This window comes from Rhincodon typus, chromosome 38 (genome assembly GCF_021869965.1).
Source record: "Rhincodon typus isolate 14 chromosome 38, sRhiTyp1.1, whole genome shotgun sequence".
In the NCBI taxonomy this organism is placed as follows: Eukaryota; Metazoa; Chordata; class Chondrichthyes; order Orectolobiformes; family Rhincodontidae; genus Rhincodon; species Rhincodon typus.
In genome coordinates, this window is record NC_063369.1 from 16,219,686 (window position 1) to 16,242,823 (window position 23,138).

At 43.8% G+C, this 23,138-nt stretch overlaps 1 protein-coding gene across 1 annotated transcript in view; it reads left to right on the top strand.

The window, feature by feature from the left end:
• Window positions 1-23,138, top strand: part of LOC109919125 (adhesion G protein-coupled receptor L1-like) — a 337,549-nt gene that overhangs the window by 290,622 nt on the left and 23,789 nt on the right. Inside the window, exons 18-19 of the mRNA XM_048617997.1 lie at window positions 9,708-9,749; window positions 22,035-22,061. Coding sequence (XP_048473954.1) covers window positions 9,708-9,749; window positions 22,035-22,061 — 69 coding nt within the window. The remainder of the gene's footprint in view (window positions 1-9,707; window positions 9,750-22,034; window positions 22,062-23,138) is intronic.

The window sequence follows — 23,138 nt, forward strand, 5'->3', positions numbered from 1 at the left end:
TCCAGCATCTGCAGTTCTTACTCTCTCTGCTGAAGAAGAAATTTCCTTTCTGATTTGAACTATACATACGTAGCTGAGTGCCATTTACTAAATTGCATTAGACTTTTTAAGTACCCTCCTAAAACTGTCTGAGGACTGTCTCAGTCCCCATTTTTAAGTTATGCTGCAGTTTGGCTAATGCTGAGTCCTCGAGTACTGAGCAAAGTATTTGAGGTGAGATACGTCTACTCTCTGAGGTACTCTCCTGTACTTTTTGATATCTCCCACTAGATGGTGGCGATGAGCTATGGAATTGGCAAACTGCACACTCCCATATCTTTCCTGTCGCACAAGTAATCATTTTCCTTAGTTGCAAATATCCCATTTAATGTACTCTTTCTCCTCTATTAGTGTAAATTATTATAGCTCCATCAATGGTATATTCAGAGGGGAAGTCTTCAAATCCTATGACATAGGAGCAGGAGCAGGCCATTCAGCATTTTGAGTCTTTTCTGCCATGCCACTCTTGCCGTACTATCTCCATATCCTTTTACTTCATTGATACTTAGAAATCTATCAATCTCTACCTTAAGCTACTCAAAGACTGAGCTTCCAAAGACTGAGCTTCCACAGCCCTGTGTGGTAGAGAATTCCAAAGATTGACAACCTTCTGAGTTAAAATTTTATTTCTCCCCAACTTTGTCATAAGTGGCATCTCCCTTATTTTTTAATTGTCCCCCTGGTTCTAGACTCCCCAATTAGGGGAACATTTACCCTGTCTATTGCTTTTACGTATTTTGTCGCTTTCAGTGAGATCATCTCTCATTCTTCAAATTTTTACAGAATACAGGCCTAGTTTGCCCAATCTCCCCACCGTCCCGGGGACAAGTCTGATGAACCTTTGTTACACTCCCGTCTGTGGCAATATTTTTCCTGAGATAAAGAAAAACTGCAAACAGTATTCCAGCTGCAATCTAACCAAGCTGTTATACAACTGAAGAAAGACTTTGCTACTCCTGAACTCAAATCCCCTTGTGATAAAGGTTAACATTCCATTAGCCTTCCCAATAACTTGCTGCACCTGCACATTAGCTTTCAGTGACATATTGACAAGGATACACAGATCCTTTTGAGCAACTGCACTTTCTAATCTCTCACTACTTAAAAGTACTCTGCACATCTGTTTCTCTTACCAAAGTACATAACCTCACATTATTCCATATAATATTCTATCTGCAGTGTTCTTACCCATTTACTGTGTATATTCAAATCCTCTTCAAGCTGCTTTGCATTTTCCTCAAAGTTTTGTGTCATCTGTGAGTTTGTAAATTTAAAATTTAGTTCCCAACCCCAAATCATTGATATACACTGTGAAGAGCTGGGGCCAAAATCCTGATCCTTGCAGAACCCCACGAATCATTGCCTGTCAACATTGGCCTGACCCATTTCCTGTTATTTTCTGTTTTATGTTTGTTGTCAATCATTAATCAATGCCAGTACATTACTTCCTATCCCATGTGCTTTAATCTTTCTGAACAACTTCCTGTGGTGAGTTCATCAAAAGCCTTCTGAAAATCCATGCAGTCTACATTCTCTGACTCTCCTTTTATCAATTCTGCTGGTAACATCCTCAAATCACTCCAACAAGTTCAATAAACACAGTTTCCCATTTGTAAATCCCATGCTGACTATGCCTCATCAGATTATTCTCCTCCAAGTGTCTATTTTATCCCATCCTTTGTAATAGATTCCATCATTTTCCCTACTACTGATATAAAGCTAACAGGTCTATAGTTCCTTGTTTTCTCTCTTGCTCCTTTCTTAAATAGTGGGGTGACTTTTTCTACCTTCCAATCCACAGGAATCATCCCAGAATCAATAGAATTTTGCAAGGTCATCCACAATGCATTCATTACCTCAATAGCTACTTCTATCAACATTCTGGGATGTAGAAGCTCAAGCCCAAGGGACTTATTAATCTTCAGACCTATTAATTTCTTGAACACAACCTTTTACCAATACAGATTTCCTTCAATTCCTCATTCTGTCCAGTCCCTTTTATCTTGAATTCTGGGATATTTCTTGTATCTTCCTCAGTGAAGACAGACTCAAAGTAATAATTTAATGTCTCTGTCATATCTCTGTTCCCTATTATAAATTGTCCTGACTTTGCCTGTAATGGACCCACGTTCATCTTCATCGAGCATTTCCTTTTTGCGTGCTTGGAGAAGCTTTTACAGAAGCTTTTGTTTCTCCCTCCCTGCTGTTGCAGGCTGCCAGCATTGAAGACTGTTACAATCCAACTACGACTAAATTGATCTGGTTTTTGTTTTGTTCAAACTCAATGATGTGATTTTCAACAGCTGTGAGATGCTGGTCTTAACTGTGGTTCAATAGGTAGCATTCTTCTGTTGTTGCCAAGAGCTGGTTAGGTTCACATCTCACTCCTGAGGTCTGTGTTGACACACCAATGTAGTGCTGAGGGGAAACTGAAGAAAAGCTTGGCATTCTCCCTTTCAAATAGTTTGGAGGAAGGTTGTGACAATGTGACTGGAAAAGTCAGCAAAAGACCCAGGGTAATTGTGGTTTCAAATCCTACCACAGCAGTTGTGGACTTTAAATTCAATTTAATAACATGGAACATAAAGCTAGTCTCAGTAAAGGCAACTGTGGCAAGTCTTGTAAATTGTCATTAAATTTCTTTAGAGAAAGAAATCTTTATCTGTCCTTACCAGGTCTGTCCTACACATAACTCCAGGCTCACCTATGGCTGACTCTTAGTTACTGGGCAAATTTGGATGGGCAATAAATGCTGGGCTAGGCAATGATGCCCACGTCCTACGAACAAGTGATAGTGGAGTTCAGGGTGCAATTAGAAACAGGCAACAAATTCTGCCCTTGCCAGCAAAGCCTACATCCCATGAAAGAATCAACAAGAGGGGGAGTAAAACGAATCTACACTTTACCCGCATTACTGTTTAAATGTGGGATCTTGCTGTGTACAGATTGGTTCCCTACTTTGCAACAGTGATAATGCATCCAAAATGCTTTGTCTGCTATAAAGCCCTTTGAAACATCCTGCAGTCGTGAGAGGCGCTATATAAAGGCCAGCCTTCAGACACTAGGTTACAGCCACTCCTCCAGGCTGGGGTGTCAGGTGACCTATGACCTCCTGTATCATGCATTCGGTGTGGAAGACAGACAGTGTCAAACAAATCTTTCTGAAGGAACATGCTGGAAACACCCAGCAAAGGTTGGATAATTTGAGCTGAAAATCTCTGTTGTAAGCCTTGCATTGGAAGAAACTGAGTCCTTAGATGGCAGGACTGATTTATGAAAAGACACTGGATCGGTTAGGACATCATTCACTGGAGTTTAAAAGAACTTGGGGGAGGGTGGGGGTGTCACATAGAAACCAATAAAGTTCTGACAGGAATGGACAGTTTAAATGCAGGAATACATTCCCAATGACCGGACAATCCAGAATGAGAACTGGGAAGGCGATGGCCTCGTGGTATTATCACTGGACTATTAATCCAGAGACTCAGGTAATGTTCTGGGGACCCAGGTTCGAATCCCGTCAAGGCAGATGGTGGAATTTGAATTCAGTAATAAAAAAGAGGGCAGCACAGTGGCTCAGTGGTTAGCACTGCTGCCTCACAGCACCAGGGACCCAGGTTCAATTCCACCCGCAGGCAACCGTCTGTGTGGAGTTTGCACATTCTCCCCATGTCTGTGTGGGTTTCCTCCAGGTGCTACAGCTTCTTCCCACTGTCCAAAGATGTACAGGTTAGCTGATTGGCTGTGCTAAATTGCTCCATAGTGTCCAGGGATATTTACTTTAGGTGGGTTAGCCATGGGAAATTCAGGGTTACAGAAATAGGGTAGGGAGGTGAGTCTGGGTGGGATGCTCTTCAGAGGATTGGTGTGGACTTGTTGGGCTGAATGGCCAGTCCCGACATTGTAGGGATTCATTGGATTCTGTTCTATGAGTCACAGTTTAAGGATACAGAGTAGGTCATTTAGGACTGAGATGAGGAGAAATTTCTTCACCCAGAGTGATAAGCTTGTGGGGTTCTCTGCCACAGAAAGTGGTTAAAGCCAAAACGTTGAATGTTTTCAAGACGGAGTTAGAGATAGGTCATAGGGCTAAAGATGATCAAAGGTATGGAGAGAAAGTGAGAACTGAGTTGGATGATCAGCCATAATCATATTGAATGGCACAGCAGGCATGAAGGGCTGAATGGCCTGCTTCTATTTTCTATCTTTCTATGGAAAGCACAGTTAACATTTCAGGTTAATGACCTCTCCTCAAATTAAGAGCTGTGACATGTCTAGGGCAAGTTAAGAGTCAGAGAAAGGAGAGGGAGGAGGACAGACTGAAAGTGAGGGTCTGTGATAAACTGGAAGTTGGGAAAGGCAGAAGGGCAAAACCACTTCCTATTGCCCTGCCCTGTCATCCATTTTGTCACTGGACTTTTCTCCCCACTCTTCCTGGTTCCATCCTGCAGTGAAACATCGGACAAGGCAGTTGTGCAGTAGTAATGTCGCTGGACTAGCAATCCAGATTTCCTTGTTTTCCTCATAGGATTTATTGGAATCTTTTGAAAGGGCAGTCTAGTGCTGTGTTTATTTGAAAGAGAGCACCTCCAATATTTTTCAGCTTTGGCGGTATGGGTTGTATTTAATGTTCCTCGGTTGGTGAGGGAGGGGTGTAAAAGGAGATAATCCAGTGGGAGTTCCGCACTGCCAACAGTAGTGTGAGCATCTGGCAGCCTTGTGCTCAATCGAGGCCCTGAAGTAGACAATTAATTCCCATCTTCAAGGCTGTCAGTCCACTGGCATCTGATTAAACCAGCATCAGGAGAGGCCCACGGCTAGTGCCACACTCACACACGAGGCCTGGTAGGCCTAGTTTGGGGAAAGTGGGGTCTCCCTCCTCAATGGGTACCACTCCTTGGCCCAATAAGTAGCATCCAGACCCAGCAGCCCCCGTTTCCCCTAATCCGACTCTTCCCCAGGAGGTCACGTGGGATCCTACCTTGTCAAAGTGCAAGCCCCAGAGAGGGAAGGAAGCAAGGACTGTCCTCCACAGTTGGACGAGTGACGAGTCACAGATTTACCTAAAGGTCCATTGCCCAACACCCTCCAAAGAGTTCTGAGGGAGATGAGGAGTGGAGGTCACAGTGACAAAAGGTGCAGTTGGTGATTTCACAAAATCACAGAATTGTTACAATGCAGAGGGAGGCCATTTACCCCATCATGCATGCAATTGTCCTGTTACCTAGTGCCTATCTCCTGCTTTTTTCCTGTTTCTCTGCAAACCCCATTTCTATACAAATAACCATCCAATGCACTCTTGAATGTCTCAACTGAACCTGTCACCACTGCAGTTTCAGGCAGTGCATGGCTCTCTGTTCTCACATCATCCCTGCCTCACGTGCACATCGTTTCAAATCTATGCCCTCTCTTTCTTGTTCCTTTTACGAGTAGGAACGGTTTCTCCCTATCTACTCTGTCCAGCCCGCTCATGATTTTGAAACCTCCATCAAATCTCCCTGAGCTGCCTTCTCTCTAAAGAGAGCAGTCCCAACTTCTTCAATCTATGCTCATAATTGAAGTTTCTCATTTGTGGAACCATTCTTATTAATCATTTCTGCACTGTCTCCAGTGCGTCCGTATCTTTCCTACAATGCCATGGGTTCCTTGGAATAAGGAGGATACTTGCTATGAGTCCCAGAATAAGAGAGAAAAAAATTTAAAACAGGGAAAGAGGGGGAGGCTGTGAGAGATGAGGGTGAAGTGAGAGAAAGGTAAAGGAAGTGGAAGACACAAAATCACAACATTTGTGAGTTAATTAATGGTCGGAAGAATTCTGAACAGAGGATTTGTAGAGGTGAAGATGGATTTGAGAATCTAACAGAGGAATGTTCGGTTGGATTACAAATGGGTAATAGTTGCAGTGGGTTTTGTGAAGAGTGGGTGGGTGATGATTATGTTGCACAGCACAGAGACCATGTAGCTCAACATGTATGTGACATTCCTGCCCTGACCTTCCCTCATGGCCAACTTCACTCTCCCCAATTGTTCGTCCAATCCCCTGTTGAAAGTACAGGGAAGTCTCTGTTACCCGACGTTCTTAGAGTTGGGGGGGGATGGTGGTAGTAGTTCTGGTGAAGCTGGCTAACCGACGGTTCTGTTACACAGGACACAAGGCAAGGCTCTATCTTTGCGGCAGGTGAAGTGTCGCAAGGAGCATCCAGGTAGTGAAGGGATCCCAGCACAGCCCGGCACCACGATATAACCACCACAGACAAGGACCAGGCGGGAATCATGACCTTTAGGTGCACTTTGATAAATGAATTAAGTGGTCAGTCTCACTAACAGCTGCTCCAAGTGGCACATAATATCTTTGTCCAGGTACAATTCCCAAAATTGACCCAATAAATTAATAACGTTCATGTAAAGCCTAAGAACAATGCCTGAAGATTTACAACACGCTGCTATTATTATTCTTTCTTGTTAAAGAGAAATGTCTTGACCAGCTTTTAAAAGAAATTGGATTGTCAGAAATTCCAGTTGGCATGGTAACTCTGCTTTCAAACCAGTTTCCATTGTCTTCTCAGAATCCAGATCTCTGCAACTCAAGGTGTTAAAAAAGATTCTCCTTATCTATTTTTACTTTTGCCAATGCTTTTAAATCAATATTTTGGTTATCAACCTACTTGCCACTGGAGCCTAGTTCTCCTTATTTATGTGTTCAAAGCTTTTTGTAATTTTGAATGCTGGTAGATTATCCCTTAAATTTCTCTATTGGAATGAGAATAATCCCAGTTTCTCCACCGTCTCTCCATGTTATTGAAATCCGTCATCTCCAGTATTGTTCCAATATATCTACCACTACATGGTCTTTGAAGATTTGACATCCTTCTTAAAGCACGGTGCCCAGAATTGGGCATTTTAGTTAGCTGCTCCCTGATGAGTGATTTATAAAGATTTCCAATTTCTATGCTACTGCTTACGAAAAAAATCGAGGGTCGTGGAAGTTTTTTTTTAAAATCACTTATCAACTCCTGCCTCCTTTGATAAGATATTTGTACATTGAAGAGAAGGCGAGGGAATGGAAACCGATGGAGATGAATGTCACAAACTGCTAACAAGGGGATAACGCATGAGAGGATGTCTCGTGACACCAGTGGGTGCATGCCCACTTTAGGCCAAAGGCAACAACAGAACGCTGAGCGATATCGTCACCTGGTACAGATGTGCTAAAAAGGAAGAGCCCCTGGAGCTAGAAATTGGTACCCAAAGGGTGCCCCAGAGCGTTTTCCTTGGTTGTATGTTAGTTGTTGACTGAGATGTCCTCCCTCAGCAAGGGAAGATGTCCCCCCAAGGTTTAGGAATGCCCAGGCATTTACACAGAGATGCAGTCACACTGGCTAAAAGCATTGTGATGCATTAAACCATGACTTCAGCACAGATGGAGACAGAGCTACAAACTGGTGAGAGACAAATTCAAGACTGATCAATCTTCACAGTGACCTCTGGGACTAGAGTTTCTTGCAACTCTCCTGGATAGCCCCGGAGCCTCCAAAAATTGAAGATTAATCTCCGACAAGTAACACGCTGGGTAAAGGACATTTGAAATTGTTCCTCTTCTCTAACATTATATTTCTACACCTTTATTTCTTGAGTGGCAGAACCTCCCGAGGTGTGTAATTGACTAGCCCTAACCTTAATTCATCAAGATAATGGGATTTGGAAGCTCTGCCATTGGCCAACAAGCGATGGATGGGCAAGTCAGGTGCCCAATGAGGCAATGAAGAAGTGTGAATTCAGGGCAGGAGGTCTTGTGATGAAATTTCCAGAAATATATCTAACTAGAGCTGGTGAGCCCAGCAAGGTGGAGGTGGAAGCATGTGACAGGAGCCAAATATTTTGATATTGCATTTGAAGAGACACGGGTCACCACAGAAGATAACCAATGAACCAAATTCCACTGTCACCCCGATTCCTGACTTCTATTTAATGATTAGTCCTTAGGGCCTCACCTGAGAGGTGACTTTGGAGGACATTGCCAGGAATCGAGGACTCCAGCCATGTGGAAAAATTGTAAATATAGAATTGTTTTCTTTTGACCAAGAGAGGGCTGAGAAGGGATTAATTCAATAGTATTTTGAAGATTCCCGGTTGAGTGAACAGCAAGAACCTATTATTCGGAGCAGGGTGGTCAGTCACCAGGAGATTTCAATTTAAAGTGACTCTAGGAATGATAAGAGACTGGAAGTATTTTCACTCAGAGAATGATGGGGTTGGGTTGGCACGGTGGAGGGAGTTCTGGACCTCTCTGTCTGAAAGGATGGTAAAGGCAGGAACCATTCAAGGCAGTTGTAAAACACTTGGATATGCACTTTGGAGTGCTGCAGCCTGCAGTGCGGTGGGCCAAGAGCTGAAAGAATTGAATTAGAGCTGCTACAGACACAGAGGAAGGGTTAAAATGGCCTCTCCTGGGCTGGCACGCTTTCTCACTTTCTACATCTGCTTCTCCCCCACCCATCACCCTTGCAACACGCGCAGCAGGTCCTCAGGTAGGGGTGAGGGTGGCGAGTATCTGAATGAGGAGGCACAATTGGAAAATACTTTTAAGAGCACATCTGCATCCACCATGTTCTTATACTCAGTGACTAGGGGAATGCACTGGATGTTCACCAACGTATCCCTGGAGTGACTGGATCACACAATGACAAGGGATAGAAAGGGAAAACAAGGCAAAAGGTGGTAATGATTGAAAGTTTCTGTCGATGATTGATGTTTTGTCACATTCCGTCACATTTAATGGGCCATTTAATATTCGCTGCTCAACCCACACTGTACTATATGGACAGCGGTCTCATTTTCATTCTGAGTGAAAGCACCATTGGATTTTATTTCTTCAATCATTTCAAAGCCTCCAAGTTGCGCTGTGCTACTTTGCCAGGTCACTGTTGGGTTTGAGCCTTACCCTTCCTCTGAAATTGTTCCCTGACTCTGACTTTGTCCTTTGCAGTGGACCTCCATTGCTATGATTCTACCCTGAACTTTGGTCTGCCCCTCAGATCCTGGATCCTTGCCCCCTTAACCTCAGCTCATCTTGATGTCTTTTACCATCCTCTTTTCCTCATCTCCCAGGCCTACATCCTCCCCCTGGGCCTATCTTGGGGTCCAGACACAGCACCATTTGGGCCCAAATCACCTACTCAGACAGCGTCTTTCCCCCCAGGATCTTACTCTTCTCTCAGGCACATCCGAACCCCTCCCAAAGGCAACAGCCTCTCCCACATCCTCCCCCAGAAACCTGTACCTTCCCCCTGTGGCCCACAACCAACCCTGGGGACTATACACTCTCTGGAGTCCACACACTACCCTTGGGCCCTTGACCTTGCCCTCCCCTGAGTACCACATCCTCCTGTTTACAACACCCTATCCTAGAGTTTACATGCTCCTCATATTTGCAAATATGCCTGTGTCAATACCTTTAAGTAATGACTCAATATGTCACCAAGCTGCCCTGTGATTTGGAGTTAACTGAGGTTTACTGTTTAAAGTCTAGAGTATTCAGATGGGAAGATGTGTATAAACAAACTCCCATCTAAGCTGCTGCATGCTGCATGTTTAGAGTGAGTTAACTTTTTCGTCCTTCTTTGTCTCTCTCTCTCTTTCCCCTCCCTGTTAATTTTCATGCTTGCTAGTTACCCCATATGTGATGGCTACTATAGTATGGATTTGCCTGGGTAAGGAAAACCAAGCAGCGCTTTCAGTTCAGAGCTTGTATTCTTCGTAATCTGTCTGCTAGGACATCGTTTACTGCACAGACTGGATCTAGCTTGATGACTGACCATCATTAGTGACCAGTCTCCTGTCCCTAGTTGCCCAGTGGTTGACTGGATGACCCATTCACAGTCACTGTACCATGACAACCAACTGTGTCAGACCCCCTTGAACTACCTATTAAAGCACCCGAAAGGCATGGGACCCAGCAACACCAGTAAAGGTGGTCTGCCGAGTTTGCATGTGACCCAGTGGCACCAGGACAAGTGACTCTGACACTGACCGTATGACCCAGTGACACCAGGACATGGCCCATTGGCACTGAACGTGTGACCCAGTGACATTGAATGTGACCCATTGATGTGTCATCACATGATTCAGTGACATCTGGATACCTGACCTCATGAGTTGTGAACAAATGACCCAGTGGCACTGAACATGTGACCCAATACTATGTGAACACATGACCCTGGGACCCCTGGATAACCTGAGCCTGTGCCTCCCACATTGCCTAGTGACGTCTGCAACCACTGAATGCCCAGTGGCTAGGGCCCAGAATCTGGATCCAAAATTGTGTGTGAGTCTGTTTCGAACACATCCTTCAGGAGATAATTTCAACCAAAAAGCAGATTCTCCTGTCAGTAATGCGATGCTGTCTGAGCTTTGTGTTTCCAGGATTCTATTGCAAGGAGTATGTGCTGGTGCTGGCTGTTATTCCGATGAGTAGTTAAAGACTTATGGGCACGGGTCATTAAACAACCACATGCTTCATGATCCTTGCTTTCAACTAGTCTGTCATTAATAGGGGCCCCTCAATGGCAGAACACCTCTCTACTGCTCTGCTCTCTACACCAAAGGCAGACAGGAATCCCCTGCCAGAATGAAAGTGCCTTAAATTGGTCTTATGAATTATTGGGGCTGTTGTCAAAGGGGTATCCAGCAAAGGGAGTACCATTGAAACCATTGGCAAATTGAGCTAGACATGAATTTCCAAATGATAGGTCACTCCACATGTGACCCAGTGAAATACGCTGGCAACATGGAGGGTAGGAAGTCACATAAGAGCATGGCAGAACGTTGAGTTACACAGATCTACCTCCTGCTATCCTGACCTCCCCCTGCTGAGAAACCATTCCCGTCTTTGGATAATTCTTCATTTCAGAAGGATTGTTGACCTCCCTGGCTGCTCTCACATCTTTCATTAAACCCACCTGTTATAACACACGGCACATGCCTGGAGCAGATGGGACCTGAACCCAGACCTTCTGGCTTAGAGGTAGGGACATTACTGTTACGCCACAGAGCCTGGTCTCCAACATCATGTCCTCACTTTCGCAAAGACCATTGACTGCTTCTATTTCCACTTGACACCATACCCCTCCCATGCCCCAAACAATCTTAACCCATTGTACATGAAACCCTCCTCTGTGCCTTTGTTACCTCCTGTCTCTCTGCCCCAGTATTCTCCTGGGCAGTCACCAAATTCCACTCTCCATAAACCTCAATCCTTATGAAACTCTGCTGCCCATTGCCTACCTTGCAGCCACTCCCCCACTCACCACCTGTTCCCCAGTACCTAAAAACTTAAAACTCTCACCCTATGTTTAAATCTCTCCATGGTCTTGAGCCTCCCTATCTCTGTATCTGCTCCACTTTTGCAACTCTCAGTGACCTCACAATTCCTTGAAAGTTGATTTCTCATGAGCCGCCCCCCTCTCCCTTCACCCTATCAATAGGATCCATGCCTTTAATTCCCTACCCCCAATATACTGTCCCTCAATACCTCCACTTCTCTCTGCTTCATTAAAGTCCATAAAGCACACCACTTTAACTGCTTATATGGCTACCTCTTCCAGTCTGTCTGTTTCCCTGCATCCAATCTGTCCCTTATCCTGCATGTAACATTTTAGAGTATTCATCTATGCTAAAAGTTGAACCAACAGGTCATTCCCAGTCTATGATAAACCAGGTTCAAGTGTGTATTCACACCTGTGTAGAAATTAAAGATACTTTTATGTTGAGTTTTTGTCACCAATTCTTGGCCCACCGTTGGCCAGGGCCTCCTAGTAGATATAACAAATACCCAAGGCATGGTCACCTCCAAGAACCATTGTTGATATAACTGAGGCTGTGACCTTTGTGAAGCCAGCCTGTTTAATCTGGAGTGGCCAGTGCAATCCTCGCATTGGGACTTGCAGCTTTAATGTTTAAAACAGAGGTCACCATGGGCTTCTGCAGTGAGGAGAGACACAAGTGGTGGTGCATTTACCCAGAAAGTCACCACACCTCAGGCAAGGAGTTAGGTTCAGGAGAAAACAGGGCCTTCATGATGACTGCAGCCAAAACAGAAACTGAACTCACATTGTTGGCATCACTCAGCATTACAAACCAGCTGACTGAGCTAAACCAACCTTGACTGTAGGCCCAGTGTGAAGTCAGCTTCAGCTAACAACATCTTGGGAACAGGAGGGGGCCATTCAGCCCCTGAAGCTTAACCCAACATTCAGTTAGATCTTGGCTGACCAACAGTATCCTTATTCCATTTGCCTTGGATCAGCACCCCTTGTGGACTTTGATGTAATTTTCCTTTGTGTGAGCTGAGTTTGGGATTAAAAGGCGAAAAGTGCACTGAGAAAAAAAGGCTAGTGAAGCAACAAGAGACACATGAAGCATCTGGAGCTAATATTGAACTTTAGTATTTCATGCATGTGTTGTACATTAGTCGAACTGTTTTGAAATTGCAAGGGCTGGCTTTTTTCTAAAACTGTAAGTATCTGGGGCTATCTTGATTCCTTAAGGCTTTTATTTAGCATAGAAACTGATAAAACTGATCGAATAACACAAATCTTAACAGCACTAAAAGCCAGTGATTCAACCCAGCCAGAATTTATTCTCTACGTGAGCTTCCTCTGCTCTTAATCTCCTCACCAACCTCCGCATCCAGCACATCATCCTCTTCCACTTCCACCACCCAACACCAAAGAGATATTTCCCTCCCCACCTCTATCTGCCTTTTGAAGTCACTCTGCAACTCCCTCGTCCGCTGCACACTCCCCACCAACGCCACCACTCCCGGCACCTCTCCCTGCAACTGCAGGAGGTGCTACATCTGCCCCTACACCTCCCCTCTCACCTCTATACAAGGCCCCAGACAAACTTTCCAAATCCGATAGGGATTCACCTGTACATTCTCCAACCTGGTCTATTGTATCCATTGATCCCAATGTGGTCTCCTCTACATTGGCGAGACCAAGCGCAGACTCGGGAACTAATTTGCGGAGCATCTGCACTCTGTATGCTATAATCAATAACACCTTCCAGTCACTAACAGTTTTAACTGCCCCTCCCAATTTCTGGGTGATATGCCCATCCTGGGTCTCCTCCAGTGTCACAGTGAGACCACATGCAAAGTGGAGGAACAGCACCTCATATTCCGCCTCGGGAGCCTACAACTCAATGGTCTCAATGTGGACTTTCAAAATCTCCCTACGCCCGGCCTCATCCCATGTCCAACCCTCCCTCTCATCCCCACCTCCTTGACCTGACACTACCTGTCCATCATTTTTCCCACCTATACGCCCCACCCTTCCCACTGATCAATCCCCACTCCCCGCTACCTGCATCCATCTATCACCATCCTACCTACAGTCCCCCAGCCCCATTCCTCCTCCTTGTATTTACTTCCCAGCTCCCTTCCCCCTCCCCAGTCCTGATGAAGGGTGTAAACCCAAAACGTCAACTTTCCTGCTCCTCTAATGCTGCCTGGCCTGCTGTGTTCCTCCAGCTCCACACTGTGTTGACTCTGACTCCAGCATCTGCAGTTCTTGCTATCTCCAAGGATAGTTAATCCAATAGTTGGCCCAAATCCAGGGTAATATAAAAATGTCTTAACTATCCACCACATCTAGCTATCTTATCCTCACCCAGTCCTTGGCTATGGACATTAAATAGCTGAATCCTGTCATGCTGTGTCCAGCATTTACAGCCCTATAACCAACAGCACCCCAATGTCTTGGTCCTATCTGACCTCCAATGATTGGAAATTATGTTAAGGATGGAGTAAGACTGAATGCATGTTTGTGCGTGTTTGTGTTCCAGTGTGTGGGTAGAGACGTGTGTACACACACCAGGCAACTGCAGAAATCATGAGACTTAGTACAATGAGAAGCAGATAACTTAGTTGAGTTGGGTGGCTCGAAACAACAGTACATCATATCACTAAGAGAAAGAACACAGAGGTGAAAAGATGTTGGAATCCAGACTGACGAGAGACATAACAATACAGAGAGAGAGATACAGAACAAGAGAAAATGGCATAGCAACGGAAACAGAGAGAAACCACAGTACACATAAAGAAAGACAAACATTTACACCGTAGCCCTGGTTGCTCTGACAACCAAAAATCTTACTGGATCATCTTTGAGTGTGCAAAAAGCCTTCTGCATAGTGTGGGCCTTGAGCCACTTGGAGTTTCTTCTGAATGGACTGAAATGTTCCTCTCTGTGTCCAGTTGAGTGTTCCATTCCAGTGTCAAACCTTTATGTTGGTACCGTTTGTGAAAAGATAGTGGAGTGGTGGTGCCACTTGACTAGCGGTCCTGAGGTCTCCAGTCTTTAAGGACATGGCAGCTGGTAGAACTTAAATTCAGTTATACAATATAGAATTTATATGGACATGTCCATTTACTGCTGCCCATGATGAAGTTTGCTGCCACTATCCTCTTTAACTGTAGGAAACTACCGAACCTAGCTTAGCCTATGGGAGAGAAACGCCACTTCCTGGTCCAACTAGAAGAGTCTCTTCTGATTTACAAGATTTTGGCAACTACACATTAGCAACTAGCTACAGTCTTCATCAAGATGATAAACGTCCATACTGGCCACCAATGCATTGGTGCATTGATAGTATCCCTTTGAACCAGGAAGTCTGGGTTCATGTCTAACCTCTCCAGAGGTGTGCAATAAAATTTCTCTGAAAAGATTGATGATAAAATATCTATATTGAGATGACAGAGATTGTTACATAGAACATAGAACAGTTCAGCACAGTACAGGCCCTTCGGCCCACGATGTTGTGCCGAACTTTTACCCTAAACCTAAGGTCTATCTAACCTCCACCGCTACCTTATACTATCATCCATATGCCTGTCTAATAGCCGCTTAAATGCCCCTAATGAGGCCGACTCCACTACCCTCTCTGGCAATGCATTCCACGCCCCGACCACTCTCTGAGTAAAGAACCTACCTCTGATGTCTCCCCTATATCTACCTCCTTTCACTTTAAAACTATGTCCCCTCGTAAAAGCTACCTCCACCCTAGGAAAAAGTCTCTGACTGTTTACTCTATCTATACCTCTGATCATTTTGTACACCTCTATCAAGTCACCTCTCATCCTTCGTCGTTCTAAAGAGAAAAGCCCTAGCTCTCTCAACCTTTCCTCGTAAGACCTTCCATCCATTCCAGGCAACATCCTGGTAAATCTCCTCTGTACCTTTTCTAACACTTCCGCATCTTTCCTGTAATGAGGCGACCAGAACTGGACACAATGCTCCAGATGTGGCCGAACCAGGCTTTTGTATAGCTGGAGCATAACTTCACGGCTCTTGAACTCAATCCCTCTATTAATGAAAGCTAACACACCATACACCTTCTTAACAACTCTATCCACCTGGGTGGCAGCTCTCAGGGAACTGTGAACATGAACCCCGAGATCCCTCTGCTCCTCTACACTGCCAAGAATCTTTCCGTTAACCCTGCATTCTGCTTTCAAGTTTGTCCTTCCAAAATGAACCACCTCACACTTTTCAGGGTTAAACTCCATCTGCCACTTCTCAGCCCAGCTCTGCATTCTATCAATGTCCCTTTGTAACCTAGAACAGCCCTCCAAACTGTTCATATCGTGACCCACCTTCATATCGTCTGCGAACTTGCTAATCCACCCTTCCACTCCTTCATCCAAATCATTTACAAAAATCACAAATAGAAGAGGACGCAGAACAGATCCTTGTGGTACACCACTCGTAACTGAGCACCATGTTGAATATTTTCCGTCCACTACCTCCTTTTGTCTTCTAAGGGTCAGCCAATTCTGAATTACAAAGACTTTAAGGAGGACATGCTGGTGATGCTTACAACATTCCTTAGTATTAACCTTTCAGACCGTTATACATCTCCTCCACCCCCAAAATTCTCTTTCTGTTATTACTGTTAGTTACATCTACCACGATCTCATCTCCCCCATAGTTTCTGACTTTATAAATGCAGCCAGTGTGGAAGATTCACTATTCTCCCAGAACGCATTCTCTTTGGAGTTGAAATATTGATAGTTTGCTAGGTAGAAGACTTTTACCTTTGATTCTATTCCAGACTGGGGTCTATAGGTCATTTTAAATCTTTAATCTCTTGGACTTCCTTTGCAGAGGATACCTCCCCTACTGAGACTCCTTCCCTGCCGTGGTCCTGAATCGTTAGATATTAGTCATCACTTCTCAGTGGTGGCTTCTATGCAACTGTGTACATACTTCCGCAATCTGTGTCAGCTGATTTAATTCTCAAACTGCCTGTGAATCTGTGCTGAAGGCCCTCTTGTGGCACAGTCATAGAGTCCCTACCTCTGGATTGTGAGACCCAGGTTCAAGTTCCACTTGCTCCAGAGGTGTGTAAAAACATGTCTGAATAGATTGATTCACAAAAAAATGGATCTGTGCTGAAGCAAGGAAGCTTTTACTTCACTTTGCCAATTGGTTTAGATTCTCTCATTCGCCCTCAACAGTTGTATTATTGGTGGAGTCACACTTCTCCACTAATCTATAAGGATCATTAATTAAATCACCTGGTTGCTGAACTCTATGAACACTTGTTCTTTCAAAAATGTTATTAGTTCTTAGGTTGAAGTAATTGTCAAAGACTTTTAGTACCTCTTCAAAAGTATCTGTCGTTTCTTTTACTCCCTGGCAAGTTATAACATCGTCAGGTATACTCCCAATTCCTTATAGAAGTGTTGTTAGTTAATTGTTCAACTTCTCATTAAGCAACCAATTTGGAAGCCGTTCGGTATCTCAGAAATTGTTTTTTCTGAGATGTCCAGTTCTGTGTTCTATTTGACCCATCTCTGCAATAATGTCTTCCTTGCAGTATTATTTCTGATGCCTTGTCTTCTGAATGTGAGCATGTATGTTGCTTGCTTAAAAGACTTTTGTTTCTGAGCAGTAGCATTTCTACCGCTCTGAGCCATGGTCCTGGTGGATTCTCCTGTGTTTTGCAGCTAAAATAGAGACTTTCTGTCATCTTGTGGCTAAAAGGCAAGATTGCCACCCTGCACAGATTAATTTTTGGTGAATTCCTGCCATTCATGGATAATGAAGGAATCCTACAATTCCCACTTAAATCACGGTGTTCTGAATGCTAGCAATAAACACTGGCCAGCAATGCCTACATCTCAAGTAGGAACTTCAAAAAAGTCATAGGTTACATTGTTATGATCGACATTGTCACAGAGACTTTGAGAAGGATCAGATGTTAGGTCTCTCTCCTTTGAAATCCTAAGTTGTTCTGCTCACTTCTCAGGATGGCATCAACATAATATGTAGTGGTTATGGCATTCCTGTAACCCCTTTCAGACCCATACACAACGTGAAAAATCAAGCTAGTCTCAGAACCTATCAGCAATTGTTGTAAAATCTCATCAGTTTCACAAATGTTCTCAGGAAGGAAATCTGATGTACTTACCCTGTCTGGCCTACATGTGACTTCAGACCCACAGCAATGTGATTCACTCTTCACAGCTCTTTGAAGGGATCTAGTAAGCCTTCAATCTATAATGAACACATTTTTGAAAAACACTCAAGAGCATTAAGGAATGGACAACAGACACTGACATTGCCATTGGCAAACATAGCCCGGCTAAAAGAACAAATCTACTAGAATATTATATCTCTTTTCACAGTTGCTCCACACTCTGATAAGAACTGCTCCACTCCAATCATATCCATCATTCTGGAGGGAAGCACTATCCATTATAAATGTCACTGATTAGACGTGTGTGTGTGTGTGTGTGTGTCTGCATGCACGCATGTTTGCGTGTATGTGAACGTGTGTTTACTCAGGTGAACGTATGCGCACACTGGAGAGGGGTATACACTGATCAGTGAGTGAGGGAACGAACGGGCCCTTATTTCTTCCAGGGCTGTGTGAAGATTTGGTCAGTTAGTGGTGAAGAGAGGAATTGGAAATAAATGAGGGATTTTTTTTTTCCAAAAAGCCTTAAAGAGTGCACTGGTGAAGAAGCCCCAGGTTAGATTGCTCGCGTGCTTGGCATTGCTTGTTGAGTGAGTTGGCATTGGCGCTGATGTGTTGCTGTGATGCAGATTTTAACATTTCAGTACATTGCTGCTGTGTATGAGTATTCTATGCTGTATGTGTCTGTGTAACCCAATGGGCCTTTACCTCTTTAAACACATGGGGCATTATTTAAGAATCTTTTTGCACAGAAGCAGACCATTTGGTCCATCTGGTCTATGTCAGCTCTTTGAAAGACATATCCAATTAATCCAATTCTCTTGCTCAGTCCCCACAGCCTTATCTTTTCTTTCTCCTTCTCAAGCATTTCTCCAATGGCCGCTTTGAAAATTACAATTAAATTTACATCCACCACCCTTTTCAGACAAGGCACTCCGGAACATCATAATCTAAAAAAAATTTGCCTCACATCCCCTCTGGTTCTTTAGCTAATTACCTTAAATCAGTGTCCTTTCATTACCAACTTTTCTGCCAGTGGAAACAGTTTCCACTCTCCATTGTATCAAAACCTGAAATAATTTGAAATATCCCTGCTAAATTTCCTCATCACTTTTCACACTAAATAATATAAATATTATATAAATTCCAGTTTATCTGCATTACCATGCTTAATAGGTAGATGAATTGGCCACAAGGGGTTGGCAGCAGAAGTGTTGGATTCAACATTGGGAGTTTCCCAAATCTTAACTACTGTCTCTTTATTTTTCTGGACTGAGACTTTTACAGAATTATGTGCAACAATGCATTAAGCCCAGGCAAATTTTATCCAATCAGTTACCACCATGATGCAGCAGACTGCCTATTTTATTTATCAATTTGCTGACAAAGCCAATACACAGGTAGCTAGGACATAGGAGCAGGAAAAGACCATTCAGCCCTTCTATCCTGTTCCACTAATCTAAAGGATCTGGCCCAAACTGGTTGTGACCTCAACTCCACTTTCCTGTCTCCCCATCACATGACTCGGAGGTTGATCAAAATACTACCTAACTCAGCCTTAAATAAGTTCAATGAATCGCCCCACCCCCCAAACACCCCATCCCCCAGCCCCATTTAAATATTGTGCAAATGCGATGGTGAGTTGCATCCTTGAAGCATATGGGAAGGTGCTCCTTCAAGACACTGTTAAAGGGAGCTCCAGGGTTTTGAACTGATTACACCCAGACACATGATGTAGGTACAACTGGACACATGGCCCAGAGATGCCACACATGTGATCCAGTTATACCCAGGACGTGAGATCAACCAATGCCTGAACACATGACTCAGTGACACCAACATGTGTGATGCTGACAGCCAGTAAATGCCCCTTATACCATAGACCAGAAGCTGGACTAGATAGAGATCCGGACCGACGAGACCAAGGAAACTTTGGCGAGTTGCAGGAGTGCATCTCATTGAGGTACATACTGTCATCACAAAGGTCACGGGCCAGAGACGTCTTTGGCTCCAGGGTTACTATGTACCAAGGTTTTCTGTAAGCTTTCTCTCTGTGTCACTTTGTACTTGGCCACACAGCTGTCTCATGGTCCAGGTACCTGCTTTGAGGGCTTCTCCAGTCAAGCTCTACTTGCACAGGTTTGTTTATTCAGTGGGAAGTAATTAAACAGCAGACATACATGCACCTTAGTGCCATAATATGCCCCTATGAATACATGAAATGGAAAAATATCATCATTTAAACAGCACTGAGGTTTGATCCATTGTTTTAATTTTAAAAACCCAAATAATTCCAAGAAAATTTCATATCCAATCTTAAATTGTTTAACTTAATTTTTCTGATTCTCATTAAGTGCTCTACTTTCTAAAAAGCATTCACAGGCATGTGTCATATGAAAACTTTTATTTTTCTTATTGTCAATGTTAACATCAAACACTCACTGGACAGGGACAGCACATGTTTAGAGATAGAGTAAAGCCTCCTGTACTCTTTTAAACTAAAAGTGAAGCCTCCTCTACACTATTCCCATCAAACCCTCCCAGTAGAGGGACAGCATGAGGTTAGATACAGAGTAAAGTTCTCTCTACGCTGCCCCTATCAAAACAGTCCCAGGACAAGAACAGCATGGGGTCAGATACAGAGTAAAGCTTCTCTACACTGTCCCCATCGAAACATTCCCAGGACAGGCACAGCACAGGGTGAGGTACAGAGCGAAGCTCCCTCTAGATCACCCTGATTATTTCTAACTCTAATTTCAGGAGGGCACCCTTCTAGTTCTGCCTGTGTAGCATTCCTTCCAGCAGCGATATTGATGGTATTTTGGATTAAAATTGTGCAGACACCCCATAATTAATGTTCTCATGTATCTCTGGGCTGCATCTGAATCCACATGTGCAGAGTTAAAGAGCAATGTGTCATGGTCAAGCTGGTGAATCTGTGGGCACCTGTGCTAACTTGCCCCAGGAATGCCTTTAAACGGTGCCCAGGACAGAGCAGCATAGAATTAACAAGAGGTTACTCATATCCAGGGACTGCATAGTTGCTTTGCATCCTGGAGATTGTGCACCCCTCCAAGGACTCCGCTCTCTCGTGAACTTATCAGCCTTAATCTGTCGTATTTCCCAAACTATGCATCCTTAATCTTGTTCCATGAAACATTCATGAATTATTGGTTAGACCATCGCTGAACCACTGTGGCCAATTCTGGGCACCACACTTTATTCTGGATGTCAAGGCCTTGGAGATGGTACTAGGTCATAGGATATCAATAATATTGAGACTCTGGAAAAACTGGGATCATGCTTCTTCAAGTAAAGATAATGGGTTTTGTTGGCAGCAACAAAGGTATCAGTTTTCTCCAACAGAACAATCAGTAACCAGAAGATTTAAGATCCTTTGTTTAAAAAAGCAGTGGGGAGATGAAAATAGAGAGATTCATACACTGAGTTAATCTGGAACATAATGCCTGAAAGAACGTACTGGGAAGGGGAGGTAGCATATTTAGTAGGAACTCGTACAATAATATTGGACAAATATTTGAAAAGGTAAAAAGTAATTTCAAGGGACTGGTGGATGACTCCTTCAAAGAGCTGGCACAGGCGTGATAGGCTGAATGGCCTCCGATTTGTATTGTATTACAGTACAGTTCTAATACTGTTAAAACTTCCGGGAGACTGCAAAGCACCAGGTCTGTGTAATCTAGAGATTGTGTCACCCCCAGTAACTGTGACCCCAAAACCCCTCACCCGGTGCTGACTTTCTGCCAGTTTCTGCATATCCCTTGGAGAATGCATGGCAGTAATCTCTGTCTAGAGAATGTGATGAAGACATGGACGTCAGGCAACCCGTGTAAGCATAAGATAGCTACCAATAAACCCAATGTGGAATTCAGGAGAAATCTCGCCGCCATGGGGTGGAGGTAAATAAAATGAATATATTTAAGGGGAAGCTTGGTAATTGTACAAGAGGGAAAGGCATAAAAGGATCTGCTGATAGGGTGAGATGAAGTCGGTTGGGTGGTTCATGGAGTTTAAATACCAGCATGGACAAGTTAGGCTGAATGGCCTGCTTTTGGGCTCTAATCTCTATTGAATATGATGTCAGCACTTCATGTCCTGTCATACATGTGCCCCACTTGTCGTCATGGTTACAGATGAGCACATTGGGATTTGCACCTCGGTGCCTCATTGCCAGCTCAGAGTCATTTATGTCCCTTTTTCCAATACTGGCTATCCTCAAGGAGAGGCAAGTGCCTTTACCTATACAGTGTAAAATTATACAGGGAACGTCCTCCTTCCAAACCTCCCACAAACTGGTCCATCACACAAGAACAGTCATTTGTAACAGAGTTGGCCAGATGTTAAGTGTTGGAGTTCATAACAGTTCAGTTTCCTGGAGTTTGGTGCTGGCTGTTGGGATTTGGGTTACACAGAGCCATTGTAAAAGTGTTGATGTGATCTCCCGCAACTGGCGCTTATTCTAATGGAACCTCTTTTCTTTGCTTCTGTAGATATGAGGACAACAAACCATTTCTCAAGTAAGATCTAGTGTTACAATGTCAAACCTAGTGCAGCTATTACCCGCTGTTGTCTGACCCTGTCGACTGCACCCTTCCTTTGTATGGTATTAACGATTGCAGCGTTCCTCGCTGTTTCTGGTGTATGAGTCACTGTTGCCAAGAGAATCAGAGAACATAAGAAATATGTCGATGGGTGTATTGTGTCCAAGAGCGTCACACTTTAAGAAGAATGTCAAAGCCTTGGAGAGGGCGTAAAGAAGGTCGGCTTTGGTTATGTAGATAGACTAGTGAAACAGCAGATGGCCCCTTTTGAAAAATGCAAGTTTGAGGGGCGATTGAACAGAGGAGACTGTGTGAGTTTTTCCTGAGTAATTAGGAGGATCCACAAACAGGAGAGTCAGTAACTACAGGACACAAGTTCATTATAATCAGCAAAAGGAATACAGGCAAAGGATGAGGAAAGTGGCTCTGGTGCATTGGTTAAAAGGGTGGGAAGCAGATTCAGTGATAATTTTGTCTTATTCCCAAGTACGAGAGTACTGAACAAGCCAGATATTTGTTAGAATCTTGCTTTATAGTCCATAATCTTTGAAAGATGTGTGGAAAAACCAAGGGTGAATCAACAAATGGCAGGATGAATGTAAACCCCAATAAAAATCTTTATTATACAAGCCTGAACAAAACAACTGCAAATCATAATTTCTAAACAACTGAAATGAAGATTCAAAACCATGAACACTATGTATACAACTTACTTATACCAACTAACTGGGGGAGAGGGTTTGGGTGAGGGGAAACTTGGCTTACAAAGCAGAAGGATATGGCAGCATTGCAGAGCACCAACTAGGATAGTACATCCAGAGTGAGACAGGAGGAGCATGTCTACATCCAAGTTCAGCTGGAAAAAGGGAAAGCAAAAGGAATGTTGGCCTTTTTTCAAAGGGAATGTAGTATAACAGCAAGGAGGCTTTGCCGAAACTATACGAAGTCTGACCACAACTGGAATACTGCGTGCAGTTTTGAGCCCCTTAACTTAGCAAAAATGTACTGGCTTTGAAGGCAGTCCTGAGATTGTCGTAAAAACGTAGTCCTTTA